Here is a 25,713-nt window from a genome sequence, read left to right as displayed (position 1 = left end):
TCTTTAGGATTATGAATTGTGCGAGGAATGGAGGCACTTGTATCCTGTCCCAAGAGAAGACTTGATCAACCTTCACCGTGAACACCTTCTCCACTTACTGGAGATGGGAGACATGGAAAAAGCATTGCAGGTAATAGCAAGGCTTTGAGCCTTGCATCCATAGGTCAAATAAGTTGAGAACTGTTTTCTTTGCTTTCTTCGTGTGTGTTTTCATAGCCTTATTGGTTCCTCCTTTAAGAGATGCTGTCTGCTTACGTATGCTTTCAGGATCTGGGCTCTCCTCTGTTCCCACTTGAGTGAAAATTGAATTCTGCAATCTAATTGTTGGACCTAATAGCATGAATGTCACTTACATGGAAATACAAGGCCCCTTTTATTTGAAAAATCATGAGGAAGCATTTCTGTGCTTAAGCAGAAGAGCTAGAAGTTAAACTAATAATGGGAATTGGTCAGTTGTGCTTCAGTGCCCAAATCAGTGAAGTCTGAATTCTGCTTTTAATTATTATGGAGCCGTTGCTAATAACGGAGCGTAGAACAAAGTGCAGGCTCTTTGAGACTATGCAGCTTTGAAAATATTCTGAAAGCAAGGTGGAGACTTCTGATCATTAGGCCTTCTGTCCTATTCCTTCCTTAATTTCTTGTTTACTTTAATTATAAAAATATTTTGATTAATAAATGGAGCAAATAAGCAATGAGTAGGCTATAAATTATCTAAATCATCCTTGTATATGTAAGACACTTGGACAAGGTAATTTGCTGCTGGACCATTGGAAGGCAGTAATCTGTCACAGACTGCCCATTATAAAGGCTACTTTCCAGGAATGTACTAGGGATTCACGGAATTTTGTCTGTTATTTCTAGCTTTTACAAAGAATAGAAGACCCTGGTATTTGCCTTGCTATCAGTGAGCAGTCCCTTGACCAGCATCTGAACTTGGCAGCCTCTCACTTCTTGGCTGATTACCTCATGGCTTACTTCTACAAGAATCTGACAACAGCACGCCGTAATGAAGTCCAGGCGCTCTATATGGGATCAAAAGTGAGTAAAACTCCTGTGTTGTGGGATTCAACAGCAATATATAATTATGTAAGTAATTTTATAATGCATAATACATGAAATCCATAGACCAGAGCATTCTCATTATATCAAGTGTAGGATCCTGAGTCTCAGGATCCAAAGGAAAAGCAGAGGTGGCTTAAAACTTCTCTTCTGTTTTTCTGTATTTGCTGTTTCTCTATTATGAAGTGATTGCAGCTCCCAGTATGAGCAGAGCAATCTTGTGTTTCATCTGTAGGGAGCAGAGGAACAAACAGGCTACAAGAGGGTGGGGATGAAAGAAAGTAGAACTGTGATGTTTATCAGGAAAGTTGCTATCTTTGTCCCAAGCGAAAAGGAAAGTAACTTCAACTTGCTGTCTCTCAGTAACACCAGGTGGCCTACATACACCCACCTGTGTGGTGGTCTTTGACACTAACATGGCATGTTTCTCCCAAGTACCTTCCAATGGTACACAGTATCACTCCTCTCTTTGGATGGACATTGCCTTTACGGAAGTCATACAGGTTTTGTGCTCAGCATGGGAATAGATGCTTCAACCAGTAGATTACTTCAGTCAAATGTATTATTGATAAACAAAATGCAGAGCTTTTGGTGATGTACACTTTGTTGTAGGACTGCAAATAGCAGCTTGCTCCAATGTATGCCACCACAGTATTTTGCTAGGCTTCCCATTTCCTTACTTGTCCCTTTTGAAGACATGATTTAGTTTGGAAAATGTCCATATTAACTCTCTGTGGTTAGGGAAATTGCTCTTATTTTCTCCTCTCAAAGTTTCCCCAAATGATGGAAGGATACTGATTGGGCTATTATTCTTTTCTTAAGCTTATTTTAATAAGACAATGTGTTCTACTCTGTTACAATGTATTTGTCCCAGGGTCACAAAATGCTTTCCACTCTTCACCTGCATCTGAAGTGAAGCAGTTTTAGCTGCCTCTTTCCATTCCGTAAAAGTAATTTCTGCAAATCCGTCCGGAAATCCTGTGCCAGAAGTAAGAATAGGTCTGAGAAATCCCACCTGCATTTTTTCCCCACTGTGTTCTGTTCTCAGCATAAGCTTCTGTGCTAGTTTGTCTTCAATCTCACAGAAACACATATTTGAAGATATATAATTTTAACATATTTTTTTTTTGCTTGTGCCTTAGGTGCTGCTGACTCTGCCTGAGCATTCTCGTGTTAACTACTTCCACCTCTCCTCCAGGCCACTGCTCATGCTGGAGCAGCTCCTCATGAATATGAAGGTGGACTGGGTAGCTGTTGCTGTACAGACACTGCACCAACTCTTAGCTGGACAGGAAATCGATTTTACTATAGAAGACATTGACAATTTGCTCTCCAAGTATGCAGAAAAGGCTCTGAACTTCCCTTTTGCATTAAAAGACAAAAGATCAGGTGACTGTCTGTGAGAATGTTTTTTCACTTGGGAAAGAAGGGTCAACTTCCCTCAGAATCACTTCATCAATTGTGCCACAACATTTTTAGATGTGTGCCTGCAGTCTCCCTCTAGCCAAGAACGTGTTCTTGAAGTCTTTGCCTTTCTTGTAAATATCTGTTCTCAAGGACCAACAGCTTCAAAATTTTCTGGGGCTTTCCTTTGCTCCTTTTTGGAGTCTCTTTTCTTATATGGTATTGTTCAAGTTTATCTAATTCCTCTTCAATGCAAAGTCACTTTCAACTTAAGCAGTTCTAAAACCTGCAGCAAACTGCATCTTCCCCTGAGGAGAATGGGGATTTGATCTTTGATAATCTTTCCTCCTAACTGAGTCCTGTTCCTTTTTTCATATAAAAGACTTTTAAACTTGTAATTCCGTTTAATGTCCTCAGCACAGTTCTCCTTTCTAGTTTGCCAATCCCTTCTCATCCATGTGGCCTTCAATTCTCTTTACTTGGTGCTCTCTTTTTGGGGTTTTACAACTGGAACAGCAGAGGATGCTGCAGATAAAGATGGGTGGCTTTGTTTCAGTGGATTAAAAGCACCTGGCATGTGTACGCATCTGTATCTATTTATACCTATGTATATGGTACCAACTTGCTTTATACCACTTTCAAAATGTTGGTGTTATTTCATGATTTAAAGATATAGCTCTTGCTAACAAAAGCATTGGACTTACCATCTTTTCCTGCCAAATGACCTATAACTTTGCAAATGATCCTTCCACTGCATCTTATGTCAACTAATTGTTTTCACATCTGGTACTCATTCTCTGCTGTATTATTTCAGTGCCTATCATTGAATTTAAGGATTCCTTTCTCTGTGTTTCAAGTCACTGAATTTTATGTAGTTTTGTATAAATTGTTGTGGCTGAGTTTCATGAGAACAGTAATTTGTAATTACTTAGCCAGTCCCATTTTTGTACTGACATTCTTACATACTCTTGTGAATGGATTCCTCTAATCTTCATAAAACCAGGTAGATATATGGCCAGTATTGTTCTCTGATTTTTTTTTTTTTTGTTCTTCTTCCCTTTGTCCTAGATTCTCTGATACGTATCCAAGAAAGTCTTAATCAGGTATTGGAGTGTGAAGCACTGTCTAAATCAGGATCATCAGATCTATCTCCTGTCAGCTTTACTGGTAAGGTTAAGTGGCACCTTGGTGCAATTTTCTTTCAAGCTGTTCTTTTTTGTTTTATCCTCTATGTATATGTGTCACACTGCTTAGTAGTAAGTTGTGTTTAGTGCACATCAGTAGGTCTCTACAGTTGGGTACCCTGGGCCCGAGTAAAAGAAAACTTAAAGGGGAACAGGAAGTGTATGGCTTTGTCTTGATTTTCAGTAGGTGTCAACAAAATATCTGGAAAATTGGCACAAAGCATTTCCATTCCAGACCTTACAGAAAAAACCAAGCCTGAACAGATGTTAGGAAATGGGACTATATCTGCAAGGGGGGGAAAAATTCAGTGAGCCACAGCCAGGTTGCTAGTGGATTGATGGTGCTGCAGGTTAATCTTTGTGTCTTTACTTCTGTACACTCTCTGGGCATATAGGCAGAGCTTCTCTGGAAGTCTATCATTGCGGTACTTCCTATCTTCATATTCTTTGAGTAGCTTTTTTTCTTTCTGGCTCTTAACTTTTGGATTTACAGTAGAAACTGCGTTTGTGTTGCATGTTTTTGCTATTCTTTTGGTCCTTGAATTTATTTTTTTCTAGGATCAGTCTTGTGACCTGAGGGAAGTAGCACACCTTGAATTGTCTTAGAAGCTCCACTCATTGTCCTCAAACACAAATACTAATGAATAGAAACAAAATAATTTAAGCCCAAACAAGTGCAGAATGTTTTTGTCTTGAAAACAACTACAAATCCATTGTATAGGTTCCAGCATCTAATGCAAGAGATGCGGTCTTCAAAGGATCTATATTGTGAATGATGCACAGTCTGTGTTTTCAGGGAGTGACTAGTGAAGGATATCCTCAGACCTCCAAGGCTCATCCTCAGCGAGTGGTAGGCGTGAACTGGAGTGGCACAGTGATAGCCTGATCTGTAGTTTAGGGTGCCTGAACTGTTATCTAGTTCTGTATCCTGAACCGAAATCTCTTCTTGCTCTGCCTACATGAAGTTACAGCAATGTCTTGGACTGGGCAGTGTAGCTCTTCAGGCTTCCTTGTAATGATCAGCTTAATATCTGTATGTTGTTACAAAACTTGAGTGAATTATCCTCTAATGTTCCTTTGCAGTCAGTACCTATTTGGATAAGCATGAATTAGCTTCATTGGAATGGAGATTTTTTTTCTTTTTAGTTTAGCATTCTTGTACACAGAAGCTGGCTTGCAGGGCTGCAATGACATGTTAAACTTTTTAATTAGCCTGTCGTAACTAGATGGCATCATATAAACTAAAAGCCTATCCAAGACTGTAAATGTCATTCAATGAGTATTTCTTTGGCAACATCAAAGATCCTAATGGCCAAGCTTAAACTCCTGCTTCATGGAACTGATTTCCTTACAGTAGTAGGTTGCGAAGGGGTCCAGAGCAGGGAGGGGTGTGCTGTTGCAAGGCGTACCACCCCTCTCCTGAGACAACAGACAAAAGTCTCTATTCAGGACTGTCAACTCCTTAAGATTATATTTTATTCTCTATCCCTCTTTGGTTTCTATATACAGGGTTGTTTTTTTCTGACTCTTCTAAGTCTCTGCTTATGATGCGAGAAGAGATGTTGATAAATTGTCTTGCACCTCTAACTGTTTTGGTAAAGGTCTATTAATAAAGTGTGTGCTCTAACTTATCAGTACTGAAGTACTGTAAGTTTACAGTCTTACAGTTTTAGCTTAAAACATTTATATTTCTCACACAAGCTTGTTCTGCCATACTTCGTTGAAAGATGATGGTAGTAGTTTTGTGAGACAGAAAGATCTTAAAGCCTCAGTAAGTCTGTGGTGTTTTATGTTATTCAAGACTACATTAAACAGCTTAAGTCCCATTCCGTTTCTTTGCCTGGCTCTTTTTAAGGTCTCACCATATCTGCAAGTCCCAGAGACAGAAGCCTGCAGCAAAATTTGTTTCCTCACGAATTTGTGCCTCCTGAGAAGCCACCGCCAAAGCAGCAGTGGATACCCGATGATACTGAAACGATATGTATGGTTTGCAAAACTGAACGTTTTACTATGGTAAGCAGCAGAAATGAAGTACATACATAGAACTGTGACCTTAATATGAACACCTGTTCATAGTCTAGTTCCTAAGAGACGGTACCTACTTCAGCAAGTTTGTCTGCGTCAGTGTAGGCCTGACAAGATTGCCAGTCCTTTAATATTGTGATTGGTTTCTGTTTAATGTAGTTGAGGAGAATGGCAACAGTTAGCTCCTTACAGAGTCCTGTGAAGTGAGAGGAAATCTGATCATCAGAGAGGAGACAATTATGAGATCTCAGAAATACTTAGTATTTCATTTCAGTATTAATATTTTAAAACTGTCTTGTTGACTGTGCTGGCCGGAAGTAACATAAGCATCGTGTAATCCAGATTACAAATATAGAAACTATTATCTTTGCTCTTAGCTACATTTTTCTAAAACCTGTTGTTTCCTAGGGTACTTGAGCAACTGCCTTAGTGCTCTAAGGGAGCAGATTAATTTTGAGTTTTGCAGGTGTGCTGGCAGTCTGTTATTTTAATAGAACTGTAGAATTGCTTGAGTTGGAAGGGACCTGAAAGATCATCCAGTTACAATCCCCCTGCCATGGACACATTCCACTGAATCAGGTTGCTCAAAACCTCATCCAACCTGGCCTTGAACACCTCCACAGGTGGGGCATCCACAGCTTCTCTGGGCAGCCTGTTCTAGTGCCTCACCACCCTCACAGTAAAAAATGTCTTCCTCGTGTCTAATCTAAGTCTTCCCTCCTTCAACTTAAAAACATTACCACCTGTCCTATCACTACGGTCTCCAAATCAAAAGCCCCTCCTTGTCTTTCCTGTAGGCCCCCTTTAAGTACTGGAAGCAAACTTCTTTTGCTTAGAAACAGTAAGGTTTTCTCAAAGTATCTGTTACTTTTGAATTCGGAAATTACAAGATGGTGTCAGAAAGACAGTCTACAGCTTCTAACTTCCAAGAGATGATCCGATTAGTGCTGTGGCCAAAACTGGGGCAATTTAAATAGTGGAAAGCCTGAGATTGCAGCAAACATGTTTTAAATACCTGCCTCTGGGTTTGGGTGTTTTTTTTTTCTTTGCCATGCCCTCTGCAGAAAGGAATTGTAATAGTGAGACTCAATCATTGTGTAATTCTGAAAAGCCATATCGTGCATAGTGTTTTCTGTCTTCAAATGGCGTTAAGTTTACTCATGAATGGAAGCAGATGATAGAAGGGGAATTCGGTATATTCTTTGTTGTTCACCCATGACTTCCTTTGCTTAGTTTAACAGGCGCCATCACTGCAGGCGCTGTGGCAGGTTGGTGTGCAGCTCTTGCTCCACCAAGAAAATGGCAGTAGAAGCCGGCAGAGATAATCTGTCTCGTGTATGCGATCAATGCTATAGCTACTACAACAGAGAACATCTATCTGGCTTGGTACAAGACACAAGCAGGTAAGTCCTTCTGTTTTAGTTCTCAATTTCATGTACATGGCAGAGTCCATGAGTGGAATGAGAGAGAAATAAGCATTCAGGTTTATTTGGATAATATAACAGTGTCAGCTTTCTGGCCTCCAGCTGTTGGAATTTTCAGGTTTGAGTGTGGGAATGGTCCTTACATCTCAGTTTACTTTTCATATTAGAACAGTGAAGAGACAAGCAACAAAGTCTTTAATTCTTTGAGCATCAATTGATCATTAAACCTAAGAATTGAATGATTTGAAAAACGTATTCAACATAAACTACTGCTGCATGACAAAGGTTCTTTGTGGTTTGTCTGCTGGACTAACATCACATGTTGATTAGCTCTGCTGAACATACCAGTGTTCTTATATTATTCCATAATCCCTTGATTACGACTGCTTGAACCCTTGGGAATTCTAAAGCAAGTTCATGATTAAATAGGCTTTGAAACTGCCCATAATAAAAGGGACAGCTGTGACAGATTTTCATGATGTAGTTCCTTTAGACTGAGAATTGGACCAAAATTCATTGTGTGCGTGTTAGGCCAGCTGGTGAAAAGAGCGGCTGAAGGGTGAGTTTTAATCTCTGTGACCCTGTCAAGCCTGCTCATATTGCCATAGCTGATACTGCTACCAGCAGGCTTGACAGGGTCACAGAGACTAAAACTTTCTTTTCAGCTGCATTTCCTCTTTTCTATTATACTGCAGATAGCAATATCTGCTACAGCAATATCAGCAGACTTGCTAGCAAGAGAGGATACTGTGCAGATCTGAAAAAGAACCTCTGAAAAAACAAGCAGTCGCCTCTAGCTAAACCAGCGTGCATCAGAATGGCTGCTTACACCACTAGATTAGGTCAGCAGAGTCTAGCAATGAGCTAGGAAGCCCTTTGTCATGTTGTAATTGCTTAAGTGTCTTGGTGGTTTTTATACGTGCCCTATTTGTATGTCAAAATCAGTTAAATCTTAAGGACAGAGACCAAGACCTGCATGGCAAAAACTTCATTTTAGCTCTGACGTTATGATATTGGGCAGTTCTTTTTCTCAGTGTCTGCTTTTTTACGATGTGTTCAACAGTGCTGTTCCTACGGGAAGTTGTTAGAACTGATTACTTAGTGTAGTTGAAATACAACAATGCAGAGGCAGGGTCTTATATTTCCAGGTAGTAAGGAGTAGGGGCAGGGCAATGGGACAGAAAAGGCAGGGAGGAAGAGATGATAGATTTTTACAAGACAGTGTTCTGGAAAGACTAGCTGTATTGTTCTCACTTTTAAAAATGTTGCCCGGTGTGCTGGAGCAGGCATGATGTTGCTTTCTGTCCTTTTATTACAGCAGAAAAGAAGATCAAGACCAAGTGGAAGGTAAGGAATGGAGTTAATGTTAAACTTCACTTTTTTTTTTTTAAAGTGCCCGATTAGTAGCAGAGTTAGAGATGGGAAGCTGATACATCTAGTTGCAGCTGTAAGGTGATCAAAACTTCAGTTGGAAAATATCACTGGTTTTTGCATGTGCAGGCTGAAATTAAATGTTCCAAACTTCTGTGAAATGGAGATTAAAGGAAGGAATTGAAAAACAGCAGTTGAAGAATGCACTTTGTAGACTGGAAACAGTTGGTGAGAGGCTGTAGTATGAGTAGGAGTTAATTAGCCCACTGTAGAGCTGTGCTGAGTGAGCCTTTTTACAAACCATGATAACACAACTCTGAACACCACTGCAGAATGCTGTGATCATTGATATTCCATATTGGCTGAAGGTAGCACAGGATGAAGGTCCCTCTTATGGGTGTGATTGTGTCCCAAGTTGTCTGCTTTGCTGGCTGGGTGAATATGGACTAGTAATTTCTCTTCACTGCCTCTGTTTCCACATCTAATATAATAATATAATCTAATCATCTAATATAATAAATTTTGTTGTTTGTTGCTTAGTCTGGTTTCTCAGGTGATTCTGCAAAACTTTCCTCCACTGATGTGAAGTTCTGGCAGACCAAAACATGGTCACTTGAAGTGTTTATAGCAGTAATATGAAATATGGTGCAAAACCTGCATTTGTGCTACAAAAGCAATAAGAATACTTTTTATTGCTTGTCCCTTTTTTAATTTGCTGGGCTACTTGAGGTTGATTGGTTTAGGTGTTTTTTGGCTGTTGACAGATGTTTTCTTTACTGCTACCTTTGTAACAAAACTGAAATGGCTGAAATGTGGTTTCTGAGCTGCTGCTTCTGGTTAGATTTCTTTCTTTGCCTGCAGCGTTGCTACACATTGTTGGGCCCCTATGGGTCATTCAATAGGAGTCAATAAGAGCAGTGTGGAAATCCACAGATTTAAGAGGAGAAAAGTTTTATTCTGCTTTTCTAATTTGTCTGAGATTGTGAAGAAGGCTTACCAAATGTTTTCAGGCCTGGTTTATTGTAATTATCCCACTTTCCAGTTCAGTTCTAGGTTACTAATTTCAAAACAAATTTCCTTAATCTAGAAGAAAGACTTACTAAAGCAATGAAACATTTTGAATCATTTAATCAAAACTCCACTTCTATGCAATGCTATCTTATATGAAAACTTAATGTAAGGTGCTAGCTCATCTTCTCACAATCTTTCGTCTTAAAGCTGTTGGACTAGATGTTCAAATAACCTGAATTCTAAAAAGAAGATAAAGGCAGTTAAGTCAGTTTACCGTTTCTTTCACAACTGGTTCTTCAGTTCAGCTTTTTAGCTGTAACCCACAACTCTCATCTTTCCACTTCCATCCCACTCAGAAATATTTAATAACTTGCCTGGGTGAAGGCTAAAGGAGAGGACACTGTGCTTTGTGTCCAGTAGGATGAGAGTTGGATAAAAATTTGAAGATGTGTTACTGGAGCCAGTTTTTGGTTATGGTGTTGGTAACTGAGAGTAAGTTTAAGTACAATTTGGAAGCCTGCTGAGAAATGTTTCTGTAATCTGTGTGCTGGACATGTCAAACTGGCAGGAAGTGGTAGAATAAGAGGACTACAGATGACTGTTTTAAGAGAATGGGAATACTCTATTACGTGTCCTTAGTCATGTTTGTTGCTTCTTGTACAATGATTCTACCTGGTGGGTTCTTTTTTGGCTACAGAAACTTCCAATAATGAATATTCCACAGTGGTGCGAATACCCAAGGCACCTGAGCTTGAATGGATTTTTTCCCTGAACGAAGAGGAGAATGAAATTGTGCGCAGTGAATTTTATTATGAACAGGTGAGATCCGGAGAAAACGTCCAGTATAAGCAGTTCCCTGGAGAACTACCTGAATACCCATGTTTGTCTCTTTCCTCGAACTGTCAGGCTCCCAGCTCTTCCTTGTGTATTGCCATCCTTAGTCTGCACAGTGACAGCATAGTGTGTGGCCACCAACTGATAGAGCACTGCTGCAAATTGTCCCAAGGGCTCACCAATCCTGAGGTGGATGCTGGTCTCCTTATGGACATCATGAAACAACTGCTCTTCAGTGCCAAAATGATGTTTGTAAAAGCTGGAAGGAGTCAGGATCTAGCTGTCTGTGACAGGTGATTTCAGATGTTCACTAGGATGTATTGAGGTATTGTCAAGACAATTATCCTTTTTTACTGGGGAGTGGAAAGTACAAGGGTTGTTTTGTGATTGTACTGTGGACGTGTTTAAATGAGAGAAGCTCCTAATGCAAGACTAATGTAAGAGTTCAAATAATGGAAATTCAAGAAATTACTACATAATTAGAAAATTGTCAGAGTAAGGAGAAAATTAGTCACCGGAACTGGGGTAAATATTTTACTTCTCATATTGTGTATCTACTTTCGACCTGTGTTTCAGTGTAGGATTTTAAACATGCATTTCACGAGACTGAGCATTTTGCGCTTTCCTGAAGTTTTGTCCTACAGAGCTTGAGGTGGCAGGTGTAATGTGAAAATTTTGTATGTACTGTTTTGATTTGGTAACTTACAGATGTCCGCTTCAGCATCTGCCAGTGTTCCACTGAATATGGCAAAAAAACCCAATAAAAAATAGTCTGGATAGGACAGTATGATGGATAGAGAAACCTCATACTGGTGGTTAGGAACCACTATTCTAAGAGTTGTCTTTGACATAAAGTTCTTTAAGTGGATGGTAGTGAAAGTATTTGTACTTGTTTAACCTTTTTGTTTGTCTACTAGCTACATCAGCAAAGTGGACGTGTTGAATATTTTGGTTGCTGCTGCCTACCATCCAATACCATCTTTAGATCAGATTCTTCTCCCTGCAGCAGTAACGAGATTAAGAAATCAGCTTCTGGAAGCAGAGTACTATCAACTAGCTATAGAGGTAATGACAATGGAGTGATGTCAGTGTTAACAATGCCTTTTTGGCTTTTTAGTGGCTTTTGGTTTTCTCCCTCCTGATTCACATGGATGTGATGTGTGCAATGGGCAGTATTTAAACAGTTGAAAACTGGGATTAAGATTTAAACAAGGAAGAAATAATTTTCTGAACACTGAAAAAAAAATTCTGAGAAGGACAAATCCCACTGTGAAGCGAGCTGCTGAGGGAAGGGGGGAGGGACCTTGCTTCCGATACAATTTAAATTGGAATGGGCTTAAATGCAAGAAAGTCATTAAATGGAGGAATCTTGCATTGTCTAGTAGAAGGACTGAGATGGCCTTTGTGGCAGGACTTCATCTGAAGCTTATATGTTTGATTTCGATTGTCTGTAATGCCACAGCAGACATTAAGGCACCTTTCCCAAGCATTTATTCTGAAGTCGGTAATGGTGGCAAATCTTTCTGTCAGAGCTCATCTGATGTGGTTTATAATCTTGTGGGAACTTGCGGGGCTTCTAGGTAGTGCTTTAAACTAGATAGGAAGGGGGAGGGGGTTAACACCGAGCTAGCCCTTAATAGAAGGTGGAAGGACGGTTGTCAGGGGTCAGGTGTTAGGGAGGAGACTTCTCCAAAACACCTTACAGGCAAAAGAAGGTCCACTGGGAAGGTGATGCAACCGGCAGCCCAATTGAAGTGCCTTTACACTAACCCATGAAGCTTGGGTAACAAGCAGGAGGAGCTGGAAGCTACTGTGCGACCTGAAAGCTATGATCTGGTTGCCATCACGGAACGTGGTGGGACAAGTCCCATGACTGGAACGTTGCTATCAATGGCTACAGATCGGGTAGGAGGGGTTGGAGGTGTTGCCCTCTATCTCAGGAAAGGGATTGAACGTGAAGAGCTGTCATTGAAGAACAGCCACAAACAGGTTGAAAGCTTGTTGGTAAAAATTAAAGATGGAAGAACCAACGGGAACCTTGTGGTTGGTGTATGCTATAGGCCACCTGATGAAGGAGAGACAACCGATGAAGTCTTCTTCCTTTAGCTACAGGAGGCTTCGCGCTTGCAAGCTCTCATCCTGCTCGGGGACTTCAACCACCCAGACATATGCTGGAGAAGTAGCATGACAAGCTGTAGGCAATCCAGGAGACTCCTGGCGTGCATTGAGGATAACTTCTTAGTTCAGCTGATAGAGACCCCCACCCGAGGAGAAGCAATACTGTACTTTAGGGTCACCGATACAAGCGAACTCATCAGTGACGTTAAGATCAGTGGCAGCCTGGGCTGCAGTGATCACACACTGGTGTAGTTCAAGGTCCAGAGGGATATGGGAAACGTGAGGAGTGTAGTCGGGACACTAAAATTTCAGGAAAGCAGACTTCCAGCTCTTCAAGGAATTACTTGGTAGGACCCCCTGGGACGTGTTCCTCCAAGACAAGGGAGCAGAGCTGGAAGATATTTAAGGAAGCTTTCCACAGGGCGCAAGAGCACTCAGTCCCCGTATGTAGAAAAGCAGGTAGGAAAGGGAGGAGACCGGCATGGCTGAGTTGAGACCTGCTGGTTAAACTGAAAAAGAAGAAAGAACTGCACAGGCAGTGCAAGCAGGGACAGGAAACCTGGGACATGTATGGAGACGCTGCCTGGTTGTGTAGGGACATGTATAGAGGCGCTGCCTGGATGTGTTAGGAAGGCCAAGGCACAGCTGAATCTGAACTTGGCAAGGGAAGTAAAGACCAACAAGAAGGGCCTTTACAGTTACATCAATCAAAAGAGGAAGATCAAAGAGGAAGTACCCCCACTGATGACTGGAAATGGGGATCATGTATCAACAGATAAGAAAAAAGGCTGAGGTACTTAACTTTTTTGCCTCAGTCTTTACTGATAACTGCTCTCCTTGCCCCTCCTGGGTCATGGGACAGCAAGATGGTGATCAGGGGGGTAGACCCCCTCCCACAGTAGAGGAGGATCAAGTTTGCAAACACCTGAGTAACCTGAACATATATAAGTCCATGGGGCCTGATGAGATGCATCCCAGAGTCCTGAGGGAGTTGGCAGATGTGGTTGCCAAGCCACTCTCCATGATATTTGAAAAGTCGTGGCAAACGGAAGAAGTCCCTGGTGACTGGAAGAAGAGTAATGTGCCCATTTTTAAAAAGGGTAGAAAAGATGACCCTGAGAACTACCAACCTGTCAGCCTCACCTCTGTGCCTGGGAAGATCATGGAACAGATCCTCCTAGAAGCTATGCTAAAGCACATGGAGGACAGGGAGGTGATTAGTGGCAGCCAGCACAGCTTCACCAGGGGCAAGTCCTGTCTGACCAACTTAGTGGCTTTCTATGATGGGGTAACCGCAGCAGTGGACATGGGTAAACCAACGGATGTGATCTATCTGGACTTCTGTAAAGCCTTTGACACAGTCCCCCACAACATCCTTCTCTCTAAATTGGAGAGATATGGATTTGATGGGTGGACGGTATGGTGGATACTGGTTGGATGGTTGTATTCAGAGAGTAGTGATCAATGGCTCCACGTCCAGATGGAGATCTGTGACGAGTGGTGTCCCTCAGGGGTCCCTGCTGGGACCAGTGCTGTTTAATATCTTTATAAATGATATTGACGGTGAGATTGAGGGCACCCTCAGCAAGTTTGCAGATGACATCAAGCTGAGTGGTGTAGTTGCCACACCAGAAGGATGGGATGTCATCCAGAGGGACCTGGACAGGCTGGAGAAGTGGGCCTGTGAGAGCCTCATGAGGTTCAACAAGGCCAAGTGTAAGGTCCTGCACCTGGATGTGGGCAATCCCTATTTTCAGTACATGATGGGGGATGACATGCTTGAGAGCAGCTCTGTAGAGAAGGCCTTGGGGGTGCTGGTGGATGAGAAGCTTGACATGAGCCGGCAATGTGCGCTCACAGCCCAGAAGGCCAACTGTGTCCTGGGCTGCATCAAAAGAAGTGTGGCCAGCAGGTCGAGGGAAGTGATTCTGCCCCTCTGTCCCTCTCTTGTGAGACCTCATCTGGAATGCTGTGTCCAGTTCTGGAATCTTCAACGTAAGAAGGATATGGAGCTGTTGGAACGGGTCCAGAGGAGGCCTACAAAGATGATCATAGGACTGGAGCACCTCTGCTTTGAGTACAGGCAGAGAGAGTTGGGCCTGTTCAGCCTGGAGAACAGAAGGCTCCAAGGAGATCTTATAGCGACCTTCCAGTACCTGAAGGGGGCCTACAGGAAAGCTGGAGAGGAGCTATTCATAAAGGCTTGTGGGGATAGGACCAGGGGGAATGGGTATAAACTGGAAAAAGGCAGATTTAGGCTAGGCATTAGGAAGAATTTCTTCACCATGAGAGTAGTGAGACAGGTTGTCCAGGGAGGTTGTGGCTGCCCCATCCCAGGAGGTGTTCAAGGCCAGGTTGGATGGGGCCTTGGGCAGCCTGATGTAGCGGGATGTCCCTGCCCATGGCAGGGGAATTGGGACTAGATGATCTTTAAGGTCCCTTCCAACCCCAACTATACTATGATACTATGATCTTCTGTCTTGCTCCTGCTCCCAGGATTTCATAAGAATCTGTTCTATGGCATTGAAGTTTAAGAACAGGATTAGGGTTTTTAAGGGACAATAAACAGCAGGAGTAGATGACTTCTATGTGTAAAATGGTTCTTGTTTAAAGGCAGCTGATCTCCTGAAGATCAGGAATAAATTTCATCAGCAAAGTGAAAAAATTCCTAGTGGTCTGTGAAGCATCTTCTGTTGCTTTTTTTTTTTTTAAAACCACAAACCTGATGACTTCTGGTCTGTAAAAGTCATATGCTTTAGAGAAGTGGCTGTGAGAATGTCCTGGGTTTTAAAACTGTTGAACTGAAGTTTGAGATAAATAGTTGCTTAATATTGTACAATAAAAATACTTACGTATTTGGAGATCATGAGTGTTTTGGTATTTGGTGTTTTGTGCCAGTAATATAGAAATAATCAGCACAGAGATTTGTGTTTTATTTTTAATGGGAAATGTGCTCTAGGAGAAGTGAAAAGTCACAGTTGGACTGTGTGATAAGCCAGTTTTCCTGTTTTCTGTATGGGAACTGTGTTGCAATATTAACAAATGATTTTTAATTTAGGTTTCTACAAAATCTGGGTTGGATCCAGGTGGAGCATGGCATGCCTGGGGCATGGCTTGCCTTAAAGCTGGAAATTTAAGTTCAGCAAGAGAGAAGTTTAACCGATGTTTAAAGCCACCTATGGATCTAAACCAGCTGAATCATGGTTCAAGGCTGGTTCAGGATGTGATACAGTACCTGGAGTCCACAGTGAAGCCAATACTCATTGCGGTAGGAGTCTTCTGTTCTGTCTGCTCTGGAGTGCTATAGAAAAGTAATGTTTTAATACACATTTTGGAGCAATGCATGTTGCAATATTGAGTGTTAAGTTTTTTTACTTCTTTTATGATGATTGTATATTGCAAGCTAAATATTGTTGAGGAGTGTTAGGCATTTCATCACAGTGAGTTTGGTGGCTGAGAAACAGATCATAGATTGTTATAATAATTTGGAGTGTACTTAGTAGAAGAGAGTGAAGCTGTACTGCTTAACGTTATTACTACAGTCTGAGAAAACTAAAACTAAGTCCCAACAACATGTTGTGATGCTATGGTGATCCAGTTTTTCTGCTGAAACGGATAACTTTGCAGGAATTCAAAGGAGATTTTACAAATGCTATCCCACTCTTCTTTCTTTGTCAAAAAGCAGTATTACGTGGTTTAGGGTTAGCTCTGGAAGTTCTGAATGGGTACCAAAAAATGATTTTTAGTGCAAAGTAACTGCAGAATCATAACGATTAAAGACCTCTTAGTTGCACCTATTTTAGGAGAATAAAAAAGCCTGTTTGAAATAGGTTGTTGGAGTAGCTGTTGACAGTGGAATTGTTTAAATAAGCATCCTGTCTGTCCCTGGAAACAGCTATGATAACTACAGCAACATTCAGCACCACTGTTGATAGCAGGGTTCCAATCTAGTTTTTATAAAAAATGTGACTAGATTCTCATCCCTCTAAAGTGATATCTTTAAAAAACAATGATGCCAGATATGCTTCAGGGCTGAGTTGAATGATGAGATATAACTGAAAAGAAAGTTTTCCTCTTACTCATCACCTGTCATTGATTCTCTGTTTTAATGGCAGGATGATGATTACTTTGCCACATTGAGGGAACTTGAAGCAACGCTGAGAACAAGAAGTCTGTCTCTGGAAATGATGTATGAGGGCAAGATTCAACACAACAGCTACTATCAAGAGTGCTTATTCTATTTACATAGTTATGGCACTAATCTGGCAATAATAAGCTTTTACATGAGGCATGACTGTATGAGAGAAGCACTGCTTCACTTGTTAAATAAGGTGAGTAATCTAATTTACCATCACATAAATTGAAATTTGAAAAGGACTAAGAGGACTTCGAGGCTGCTCTGGATGGTAATGAGCATCATGCAGCATTCTGAACTGCTGTGGTCACTTTTGGGTTTCCTAATACAAAATGCACATAGTCAAAGTGGAACAAGATTTCTGTCTTGGAGAAAGCGAAAGGAGATCTGCGTGCTGTTCTCAGCTACCAAGTAGGTAATTTTAGGGAAGATAAAGCCAGTCTTATCTCATGTGCACAGAGAAAGGGTAAGTAAAGGACAAAATCTGGGAGCAAGGGAAATTCCAGGTGGATAAAAAGAAAAGGTTTTTTTGCGGTGAGGAAATGGAAAGTGGGCCCCAGAGAGGCTGTTGAATTGCCCTACTTCATCATGCTCAGAACTTGACTGGACAGGCCCAGAACACTGTGACCTAACTTCGAAGCCACTCTTTGAGTGGGACTTTGAACCAAATGACCTCCAGAGGTCCCTTCCAACCTAAATTAGCTACTAATTTTATGATCTCTGTCATATAGTACTACTTTGTTATATAAGGGAAATGAACAAGCCACAGTGACTGTGTTTCAAACTACCTTTCTGACATTTGTGTAGGAATCCCCATCAGAAGTGTTCATTGAAGGAGTCTTCATACCAAGTTATGAAAGTGGAAAACTGCATATGTTGGAGAACCTGCTGGAAACCATTGATCCAGGATTGGAGAGCTGGGGAGTGTACTTGATTGCAGCCTGCAAATATTTGCAGAGAAAGAACTACTACCATATTCTGTATGAACTGCAGCAGTTCATGAAGGTATGATGAGAGTTGGTGCCATCTGTTCCAGTGATAGGTTGGATACTGTCAGACTTTTGGTTATTTGCTCTGGTGTACATCTGCATGATGGACAAGTGTATCTTTGCTTCTTTCTAATCCTAAAAAACAGATAGGAAGGCCTGAGCCTGACTGAAGCTGACCTGCTATGTGTTTGTCATGGATCTGGCACGTTGCAGTAGCTTAACTACTGTTTTAAAGAAAACGGAGCGTTGGCTGATTTGTGAGAGCACTGTTAGTATAGACAACAATTAGTGAAGGTGGTGTCCTTTGGTCCATCTTAGTGCTCAGTATATTTCTTCTAGGATCACATTCGTGCTGCTATGACCTGCATTAGATTTTTCACTCATGGAGCGAAGTCTTACACTGAACTGGGAGGCAAACAGACATGGCTTCTAAAGATCAAGGACCATCTCAAAGTCTATCTGCAGGAGGTCTCAAGAAGTTCAGGAAGGAAAAAAATGGCATGCACTTTTCGGAAGAAAATGTCTGCGACTGATGTGTCAAGGTATCTATAAACAAGAAGCAAGTTATAGGAAAGGGAAAATTCTGGCTTTTGATGTCTTTTGGTGTTTTTCAGTGGTTGTATTTAAGTTTGCTTTACCTAACGTGCTAGCTGTGCCTGACCCAAATCTGACATATATGTAGCTACAAGTATAGGGTTCCCATTACCTTTTTCCCCCTACAGCCCAACCCAGGAGGTGAGCAATTCTTTCTACTAAAAATCAATTTGTATCATCTGCCTTCTTTTAATTTAGAAAAAACAAAACCCCTATAGCTATATATTGATCCACAAGTTTTCTTGCTTTCACTCCTTTCCTCTCCACAAAGCAAGCAGCTTTGTTGTGCTTAGCTGCTTGACTGGGATTAACTCACAATATTCAACTATGTATGTGTTATAGGTGCCAGACATAACTGAATCTCTGTATTCAGATGTTGAAGTATAAATTTAGAGATATCTCTCTTGGGCTTTTATATCTTGGTTTTCTTGGGAGCTTTTCTTTCTTTTTTTAAGGCTAGACTCTAACTTAAAGGTGGAAGGGGTGTATGAGATGAGGTGAAAAAGAGGGAGCAGATAATTATTAGGGATCCAGATTCTCTGGCTCACTTCTTTTGAAATAATGTGAACAAGTGCTCACCTACAGCTTGTGATGCATGCGCAGATCTGAAAAATATCTCATTGCTGCAGACTTGGCAACACAAAAACAAAATCAAAAAGTAACTGAAATAATTGTTTGGAAATGTCTTATTTTGAAATGTGTTTGAGAAATTAAGTTCACCCAAATGGTAATTGATACTTTCTCTACTTCAAAATAAAGTCGGAACTTTTCCTCTATCTAGGCATATCAATACTGTTGATCTGCAGATGGAAGTAACAAAGTTTCTGCATCAGTGTGAGAGCTCAGGAACCTCTCCTATGACAGGTTCCTCCTTGCCCACTCTCTTTGGAAATAACAACATGAAAATGGAAGTTGCTTGCAAGGTACTTATTGCTATTTCAAACTCTGTTTTCTATCAGCAACGCTAACGTGATTTATAGGTTTGAACACTTGATGGCTGGAGCAGCCTCTTGCATTTTTCATGTGCAGGTTACTTGTGCATGTATGCAGCCCACCAGCTGTGAAAAATTTGTGTTTTTCCTCAAAGTAGTAGAGAATGCATGAGGACTTGGAGCTCCTCTCCTCAAAGTTTGAACTTCCAGAGTCAGAGGATCCCAAATACAACTAGTAATGCGCCTGTTGTCTATACATCCTATTGGGTTTTGAAGCAAGGCAAATACTGCTATTATTCTAACCCTTAACTTCAGCTCAACTCCATCTGTAACTTGCCCAGTGTTCCACAGGGAATCTGTGTATAACAATATACCTATTACTTGCTTCACTTGTTGGGGTGGTGGTGGTGTTTTTCTGTTGAAGTAACACATTGTCTTCTGGTCTCTGGGCGAAATACGGGAATGCATGATTATTTAACTGTACGTGATGAAAAAGGAATGTGCATTCCTAAACTTGTCTGTGCCTCTTTTTAGGTCATGTTGGAAGGCAAAAACATTGAGGAGGGGTTTGGAATTGCATTTAGAGTCCTTCAGGTATGGAAAAACTTGATATAGCAAGCACTGCTATTACAAAAGTAACTCCTGCAAGCAGCAAGCACCTGGACAGAGGTGGCACACTAAGAGTATTTGTGGATATGGTAGGCCCTGCTTCTTCCTGCCCCCCAGAAAAACTGGAGCAGTGAGTCCAGCTGCCTGCCATCACTTCCATATCCTTCCTTTTTATTTTTTATTTTCTTGCCTTATTGCCAGCAGGATCAGCCTGTAACTTTTATCATCTGTTCCTTCATATGGGAGGTGTACGATGGTCAGTTTTCTCCTGTTTCTTGGCGTACACAAAAGGTGGCTGCTGGCGTGGTGGCTGGAGAAATATAGTGGGAGCTTGCTAAGTAAGGGAGAAGCGGGTAGGGACCTAGGTAAGATCTTTTGCCAGGAGAAATGAAACTGATTTTTTGCCACCTCTGAAAAGAAGGCGGTAACAAGTGGTCTTGTTCTTGAGCAAAATTGAGTTTTATCAGTCTGATTATAGAAAACACTTAAATGAGCCCTGAGCGGTGGTGACTGGAAAACCAGAGGCCCCCAGAACGCCTTTTGACTTTCTGCAGCATGATGTGATATTTTATCCTTGGGAGACATTTTCAGTTGTACAGACTAAGTGAGAAAATTCACTGAGAACGTTTAACGTATTGCTGTGATCGTCTAACTATCTGTAGGACTTCCAGCTGGAGGCTACAGAAGTGTACAGCAAAGTGGCCAAGCAGCTGGTGAAGCAGCAGAAGTATAATGAGATCCGGCAGCTCCTCAAGTGTGTCAGTGAGTCTGGAGTCGCCGCAAAAAATGATGGGGATAACATTATCCTAAGCTGTCTAAATGAGTTCAAGAACATTCCTGCTGAGGTAATTATACCCTGCATTGTGTTCTTTTTGAAGTAAAATGGTTTATGTACAATACAGGCTACAGGGAAACCATCCTGTGATGTCTGTGTTGCTCTTTTATACGGTCCTTTTTATCTTCTGGCTCTGTACTGCAGGCATTGTTTAAAGGTAGGAGTGTGTGGTTTGCCTTATGCAGGTTTTTCTGAGAGGAAACAGTAAGTAGCTGTAGTATGCTCCTACCCTGCACTTCCTAAATGAGTACTTAAGATTGGGAGAAAATCTTTGCTTTTGTTACAGTTTAGACCTGGCCTGGCCAATATCAGTAGCTAAAATCGAGCAGCTGAGCTCTTGATTTCCTTCTCCCTCGCCCCAAAGGAGAGGGGAAAGGGAAATGAGTGGAAAAGACTTGTGGCTTGGAAGCTAAAACTAAAAACATCTTTAATGAAACAATAATAATAAATAAAATACTCTTAGTAAGAAAATAAAATATGTACAAAAATGAAATTCCATCCTCACCCCTCGATGACTATATGTCATCACACATGCTGCAGAGCAAGCATGGGGAAAAAGGCGAGTGGCAGGAGGGAGGCTGGACCCAGGGACTAGATTCAGGAACGCACAGATCCGGGATGGGGGGCAAGCAGACAGATAAGGTCCTTGCTGGAAGTCGGCCATCAAAGCAGAGCGAGACCCTCATGATCTGTTTTATACTGAGTATGATGTATGTGGGATAGAATACTTTGGTCAGTTTGAGGTCACCTGTCCTGTCTGCCCCTCGCTGCTGGTGTGACCGTTTTTCTCTTTGAGACTTAGAGCATCCACCAGCTCAAGGATGGCCTTGGATTCTGTAGGAACAAGTATAAGCGTTGGCCTTTCTGCATACCAGTATCATCAGCTTTAGAGAGAAACACTGTCTGAAAAACATGCAGCTAACTGAGAAAATGAAGTTACTTAGACAAGACTGAGCTGAAGCTAGAAAACGGATTCTGCTTTAGCTCAAACCAGAACAGCTTCACAGGATCCTGCCAAATACTCCTGATTTGGGGTGCAGTCAGGCTTTTCTGGCTAATAGAGGATGTGTGGAGGCAGAAACCTCCTGTCTCCACAGGAAACAATTTTAAGATTTGCTTTGCCTATGACAGTCTTTTCCATCCTAGTGAAGGAAGGAGATGCCCTATATGAAGTTCTAATCAAGCTAGGGGATGCAATTTACCCCTTGGGTCAGGGTGGGCAATGGGGGCTAACTCGTGCTGGGATGCAGAGAACCCAGAAATTCGTGCAATGTTAGCCATGTCCATGGGGGACTCCCAGGCTCACACCATTCCCTGGGGATGCCTCAGTCATGCAGGGAGGAGAAACTGTGGTAAAAGGAAGAATTGGACTTAACTTTCTACATCTGCAGTACTTGCAGTTGGGACAATGTAACCATCTAGCTGTGGTCTCAGCAGCCCTTCCTCTGTGCCTGGGTTTGGTCTCCGATGGGTTAAAGTTTTGCAAGCTATTGTCACTCTAAATGCGAACACCTTTTCCCTTTTCCCTTCTTTGGTACAGGATCTTGATAATCTGATTCAGGATATGGACAGCGATGAAAACAAGGTAAGTAAAAGTACTGTAGAGGAACTGCTTTAGGAAGAGCTAAACAGCCCAGTCTTGGTCTGCAGGCTACATGCTTTCACCATCATCTCTCTTATCCTCACTTGAGCCAAAGTTTTGAAGGCCAATTCTAGACTGCAGAAATCACAGTGAATTCCTCAAGACTGTGGTGTTTGTGACTGTAGAGCTATGACATGAAGGTACCAATTGATGTTACTCCCGTTAGTTCCTTGACAATCCTGAGTGAGAGGTAGGCATTTGTTACAGTGGGAGAAAAAGTATATTGGAGAGGTGCATTAGCAGATTTACTGGTTCTGTTATCCAGGTTTTTACATAGGTGCATAGAAGTTTCTAGTAATGGCAGACAGCTAATGAAGATTAACATACTTCCAAGATGACCATTTCAGCTTATTGTTTCAGGATTATACGGCTTCTATTGTGATCAAGAGTTAAATAATAAATCATTTCCAATTCTGATATACAAATACGATGTGAACTGCAGGTGCATGTTTATAGACAAAAGCTGACAAACTCTGTATAGATTGAAGAATGGCGGTTTTTTGCTGCCTTTATGTAAAATCTGTCAGTGAAAGATGTGAGCTGCTGGTGCTAGAACATTGGATGTGACTGGTTTAGATTCTTTGCTATGAGGATATGGTAAATTAATTCACAAATAGGATTTCTGATGCTGATTTCAGGGTGATAACAGTGAAGGAGTTTCTGCAAGAGACAAACTTAACAAAATACAGCTATCTGCCCATCTTTTAGATTGGGATTTGCTCCATGCCATACTCTGCTTCATGATATGCTGTTAATACCTTATACATACACTTCTGAAATAGGTATTTTCAGGGAATCCTTGCTTAGGACTTTTTCTGTTAGTTTCCTGCAGCTTTCTGACTGCCTTTTCTGCTTCAGATCCAGGCTTACGTGATGTGCAACAAGTTGCGTTCTGCCTATCTAGTCTCAGTGAGACAAGAGAAGACCAGAGCAGTGCAGCTAGTCCAGCATGTGCGACAGCTGGCAGAGATCAGTGGAGATGACGTGGTGAAGGCCATCTGTGCCCAGTGGCTCTCAGTGCACCAGCCAAAAGTGAAAAATCGGCTTCCCCAGGGCACTAGGAAGTAATAAGTAACTGATATTCAACATCATACAGAAGAAGGAAGACTTCAAGACAGCTTAAAGGTGTGTCACTCAAGACAGCTTAAAGGTGTGTCACTCAACAATCTCTTGGTGAAATGGAAGTCTCTTGACTGATGTTGGTGGCAAATGGATGCTGCTAATGTTACTGGTGAAAGGAAGGGAATTAAATTGCAAGTGCCAGTCCTGTATTTTGACAAACAGTCACTACCTCAGGGTGGGGTTTGGCTCTTTTTTTGACTGGGGGGGGGGGCAGTTTCAAACTGAATAAGCAAGAATTTGGGTGTTTGAAAGAGAGCACCTCTGTTTCTGGTTTGGGGTTATGTGTTGGTGTTGCTGGGGCTTTTCTGGGGGGTGGATGGATTGGTTGGCTGATATTTTTTTTTATTTTAAAGGCACTGAACTTTATTGTATGTGTTTTATTTTACTCCATAAAACCTGTATAGAGAGGACAAAAAAATCTCAACTCCATGTAGCTTAGAGCATGAAACTCTGTGATAATGGGTTTCCTGTGAACTTGAATATTGCAGAGATCTTCTTTTACGAAACCTGAAATTTAGAGATGTTTTTACACCTCTGTACAAACCATTGCTTTTCCACCCCACCATGAGTACAGTTTGCCCAATTTCTTGAGCTGGTTTGAAACTGTAGGAACTGATTCTTGGTGGTAGGTTTCTGCTTACTGTGATGCTGTCTGTGTGCCATACACATGGCACTTGAGCTGTTAACTGGATGGATGAAGTAAAGGTAGTACAAAGGGAAATAATTATTTAAAACAGTTAAAATCACATACCTCTTTCTTTGCTGGGTAATATCCAGTAAGTTGTTGTGATGCAGCTTGATCACTGAAAAGTTGCTAGTGAACTGCCAGTTTTTCATCAGGTAGAGCAGAAAATACGGACATATCAAGCTGTGGTAAAATTGAACAGGTGGTCTGTATCCCTGTAACACGGATTTATTTCTTAACACAATAATCTGTCCCTGTCAGGTAAAATAGAACACCAGAATAAATTTTTATTAACTAGATATGTTATATAGGCTTTATTGACAGGCTTTGCTCTCGAAGTGGTAGGTTAACTCAGTTGTAGGAAAAAGTGGGAATATTGTGATGGCTGTGTTCAGGGATGCTGAAAAAAGCGGCTGCTTCTCTGCAACCGTGATTAATTGGGACATAAGAAATAGGCAAAGGAATGGTAGGCAATAGTAGGACCTTCAAAAAGAAACAGAACAAACCACGGTACTCCACAAGAGTGTTTGCTTGCTGTTTACATGTCTTTGGGCACAAGAGGTAGGAAAATTAGTTCACTCTTTTTTTTGTTTAAAAGTTTAGTTATTTTACCTCAAAGGAAACAACAGGTTTTCTGAAGTGTAATTTAACTGTAAATAGCCTTAGTACATCAAATAATTGACACTGTCAGTTAAGAGTTTTGCACTATCCCCAAGTTCACGGTAGTGACAAAACGGATTCCCATGGTATTTGAAAGGACTTGGTCCATCTCCTTTAGTGTTTCATGAGCAGTTCCCCACTGACACAAACTCTTCTCTTGGAGGAGCTCTGCTCACTAGAATGCAGGGCTAGAAATGTCTCGGAACGAAGCGGTCAGAAATGACCACATGTAGCTTTCAGAATTTTCTGACTGCAGATTTGCATTATCTCATTAGTGAAGAGTACTAATGAAAGCTGCTTTTGTTTTATTGGCCAGACTGACCTAGCTTTCCATCAGATTACAGCCGATGGGCTAATCCTGAAACGTGACACTACCCATGCCTTCAGTCATTTAAAAATCTCTAATTCTTGGGAGGAGGTTTTACTGTTTGTGGGTATCCAGATCTGCATCGCTGCAATACCTCCTGCAGCTGTGTAGAGCTCAGAGTGGAGACTGCCATGCAGACCAGTCAGTTCTGTACCTGCCTTTCTTCCTGACCTCTTTGCACTGTACCTGATGCACTTTATATAGTATTTGTTGTAATCTAATGTTCTTAACCTGAAATCGTAGGGATCTTTCTCTTACCAGCAGAACTGGAATTTTTATGCCGACTAACTGCTTTGTGTCACAAATAGTGCAATTATCAAGGGGCTTTGAATTTTTGAGCATCAAAAAGGGATTGAATACTGCCAGTTTAAAATAACTTCTCTATTAATGACCAAGGTTTGTTTACAATGAAACAAGAGAATAAAGTATTATGACTGTTAACATATCTTCTGTTTTGCTTTTTGTCGGCATAGCTGGGGACGCCTTTGTGGATCTTTATTTTGGTTTTGGCTGTGCTTAGCAGTCACTAGAAGCGGGACAATTGCTCTTTCTCTCTGGTACAGTGTCCTCAACACTTTAATCATTTTGAAGCTAGCTCAGCTTCATACATGTACTCTCACAAATCATTAATCCTCTTTAGAAAGCTTTGCAAGTTAATCTAACTCTCCCTTACACTCCTCCCTTTGAGACAGCTAAATGAGCTTTAGTTCCCT

The 25,713-nt window shown here is 41.4% G+C and overlaps 1 protein-coding gene across 6 annotated transcripts in view; it reads left to right on the top strand.

The window, feature by feature from the left end:
* The window catches only part of ZFYVE26 (zinc finger FYVE-type containing 26), a 50,433-nt gene extending 27,142 nt beyond the window's left edge, over positions 1 to 23,291 (top strand). For 5 of the 6 annotated variants that reach the window (XM_054068532.1, XM_054068529.1, XM_054068531.1 and 2 more), the window contains 19 exons: positions 8 to 130; positions 862 to 1,038; positions 2,202 to 2,448; positions 3,532 to 3,630; positions 5,503 to 5,660; positions 6,906 to 7,075; positions 8,415 to 8,443; positions 10,176 to 10,297; positions 10,385 to 10,605; positions 11,230 to 11,377; positions 15,489 to 15,698; positions 16,546 to 16,761; positions 17,373 to 17,570; positions 17,894 to 18,096; positions 18,930 to 19,071; positions 19,615 to 19,674; positions 20,352 to 20,534; positions 22,065 to 22,109; positions 23,025 to 23,291. In XM_054068532.1, the coding sequence (XP_053924507.1) occupies positions 8 to 130; positions 862 to 1,038; positions 2,202 to 2,448; positions 3,532 to 3,630; positions 5,503 to 5,660; positions 6,906 to 7,075; positions 8,415 to 8,443; positions 10,176 to 10,297; positions 10,385 to 10,605; positions 11,230 to 11,377; positions 15,489 to 15,698; positions 16,546 to 16,761; positions 17,373 to 17,570; positions 17,894 to 18,096; positions 18,930 to 19,071; positions 19,615 to 19,674; positions 20,352 to 20,534; positions 22,065 to 22,109; positions 23,025 to 23,234 (2,961 nt within the window). In that variant the 3' untranslated portion in view covers positions 23,235 to 23,291. The remainder of the gene's footprint in view (positions 1 to 7; positions 131 to 861; positions 1,039 to 2,201; positions 2,449 to 3,531; positions 3,631 to 5,502; positions 5,661 to 6,905; positions 7,076 to 8,414; positions 8,444 to 10,175; positions 10,298 to 10,384; positions 10,606 to 11,229; positions 11,378 to 15,488; positions 15,699 to 16,545; positions 16,762 to 17,372; positions 17,571 to 17,893; positions 18,097 to 18,929; positions 19,072 to 19,614; positions 19,675 to 20,351; positions 20,535 to 22,064; positions 22,110 to 23,024) is intronic. The other variant, XM_054068530.1, reaches the window with a different exon arrangement.
* Positions 23,292 to 25,713: the final 2,422 nt, after the last annotated feature.

This window comes from Cuculus canorus, chromosome 5 (genome assembly GCF_017976375.1).
Source record: "Cuculus canorus isolate bCucCan1 chromosome 5, bCucCan1.pri, whole genome shotgun sequence".
In the NCBI taxonomy this organism is placed as follows: Eukaryota; Metazoa; Chordata; class Aves; order Cuculiformes; family Cuculidae; genus Cuculus; species Cuculus canorus.
The sequence above is the reverse complement of the archived record's forward strand: the minus strand, read 5'-3'. Positions and strand labels throughout refer to the sequence as shown.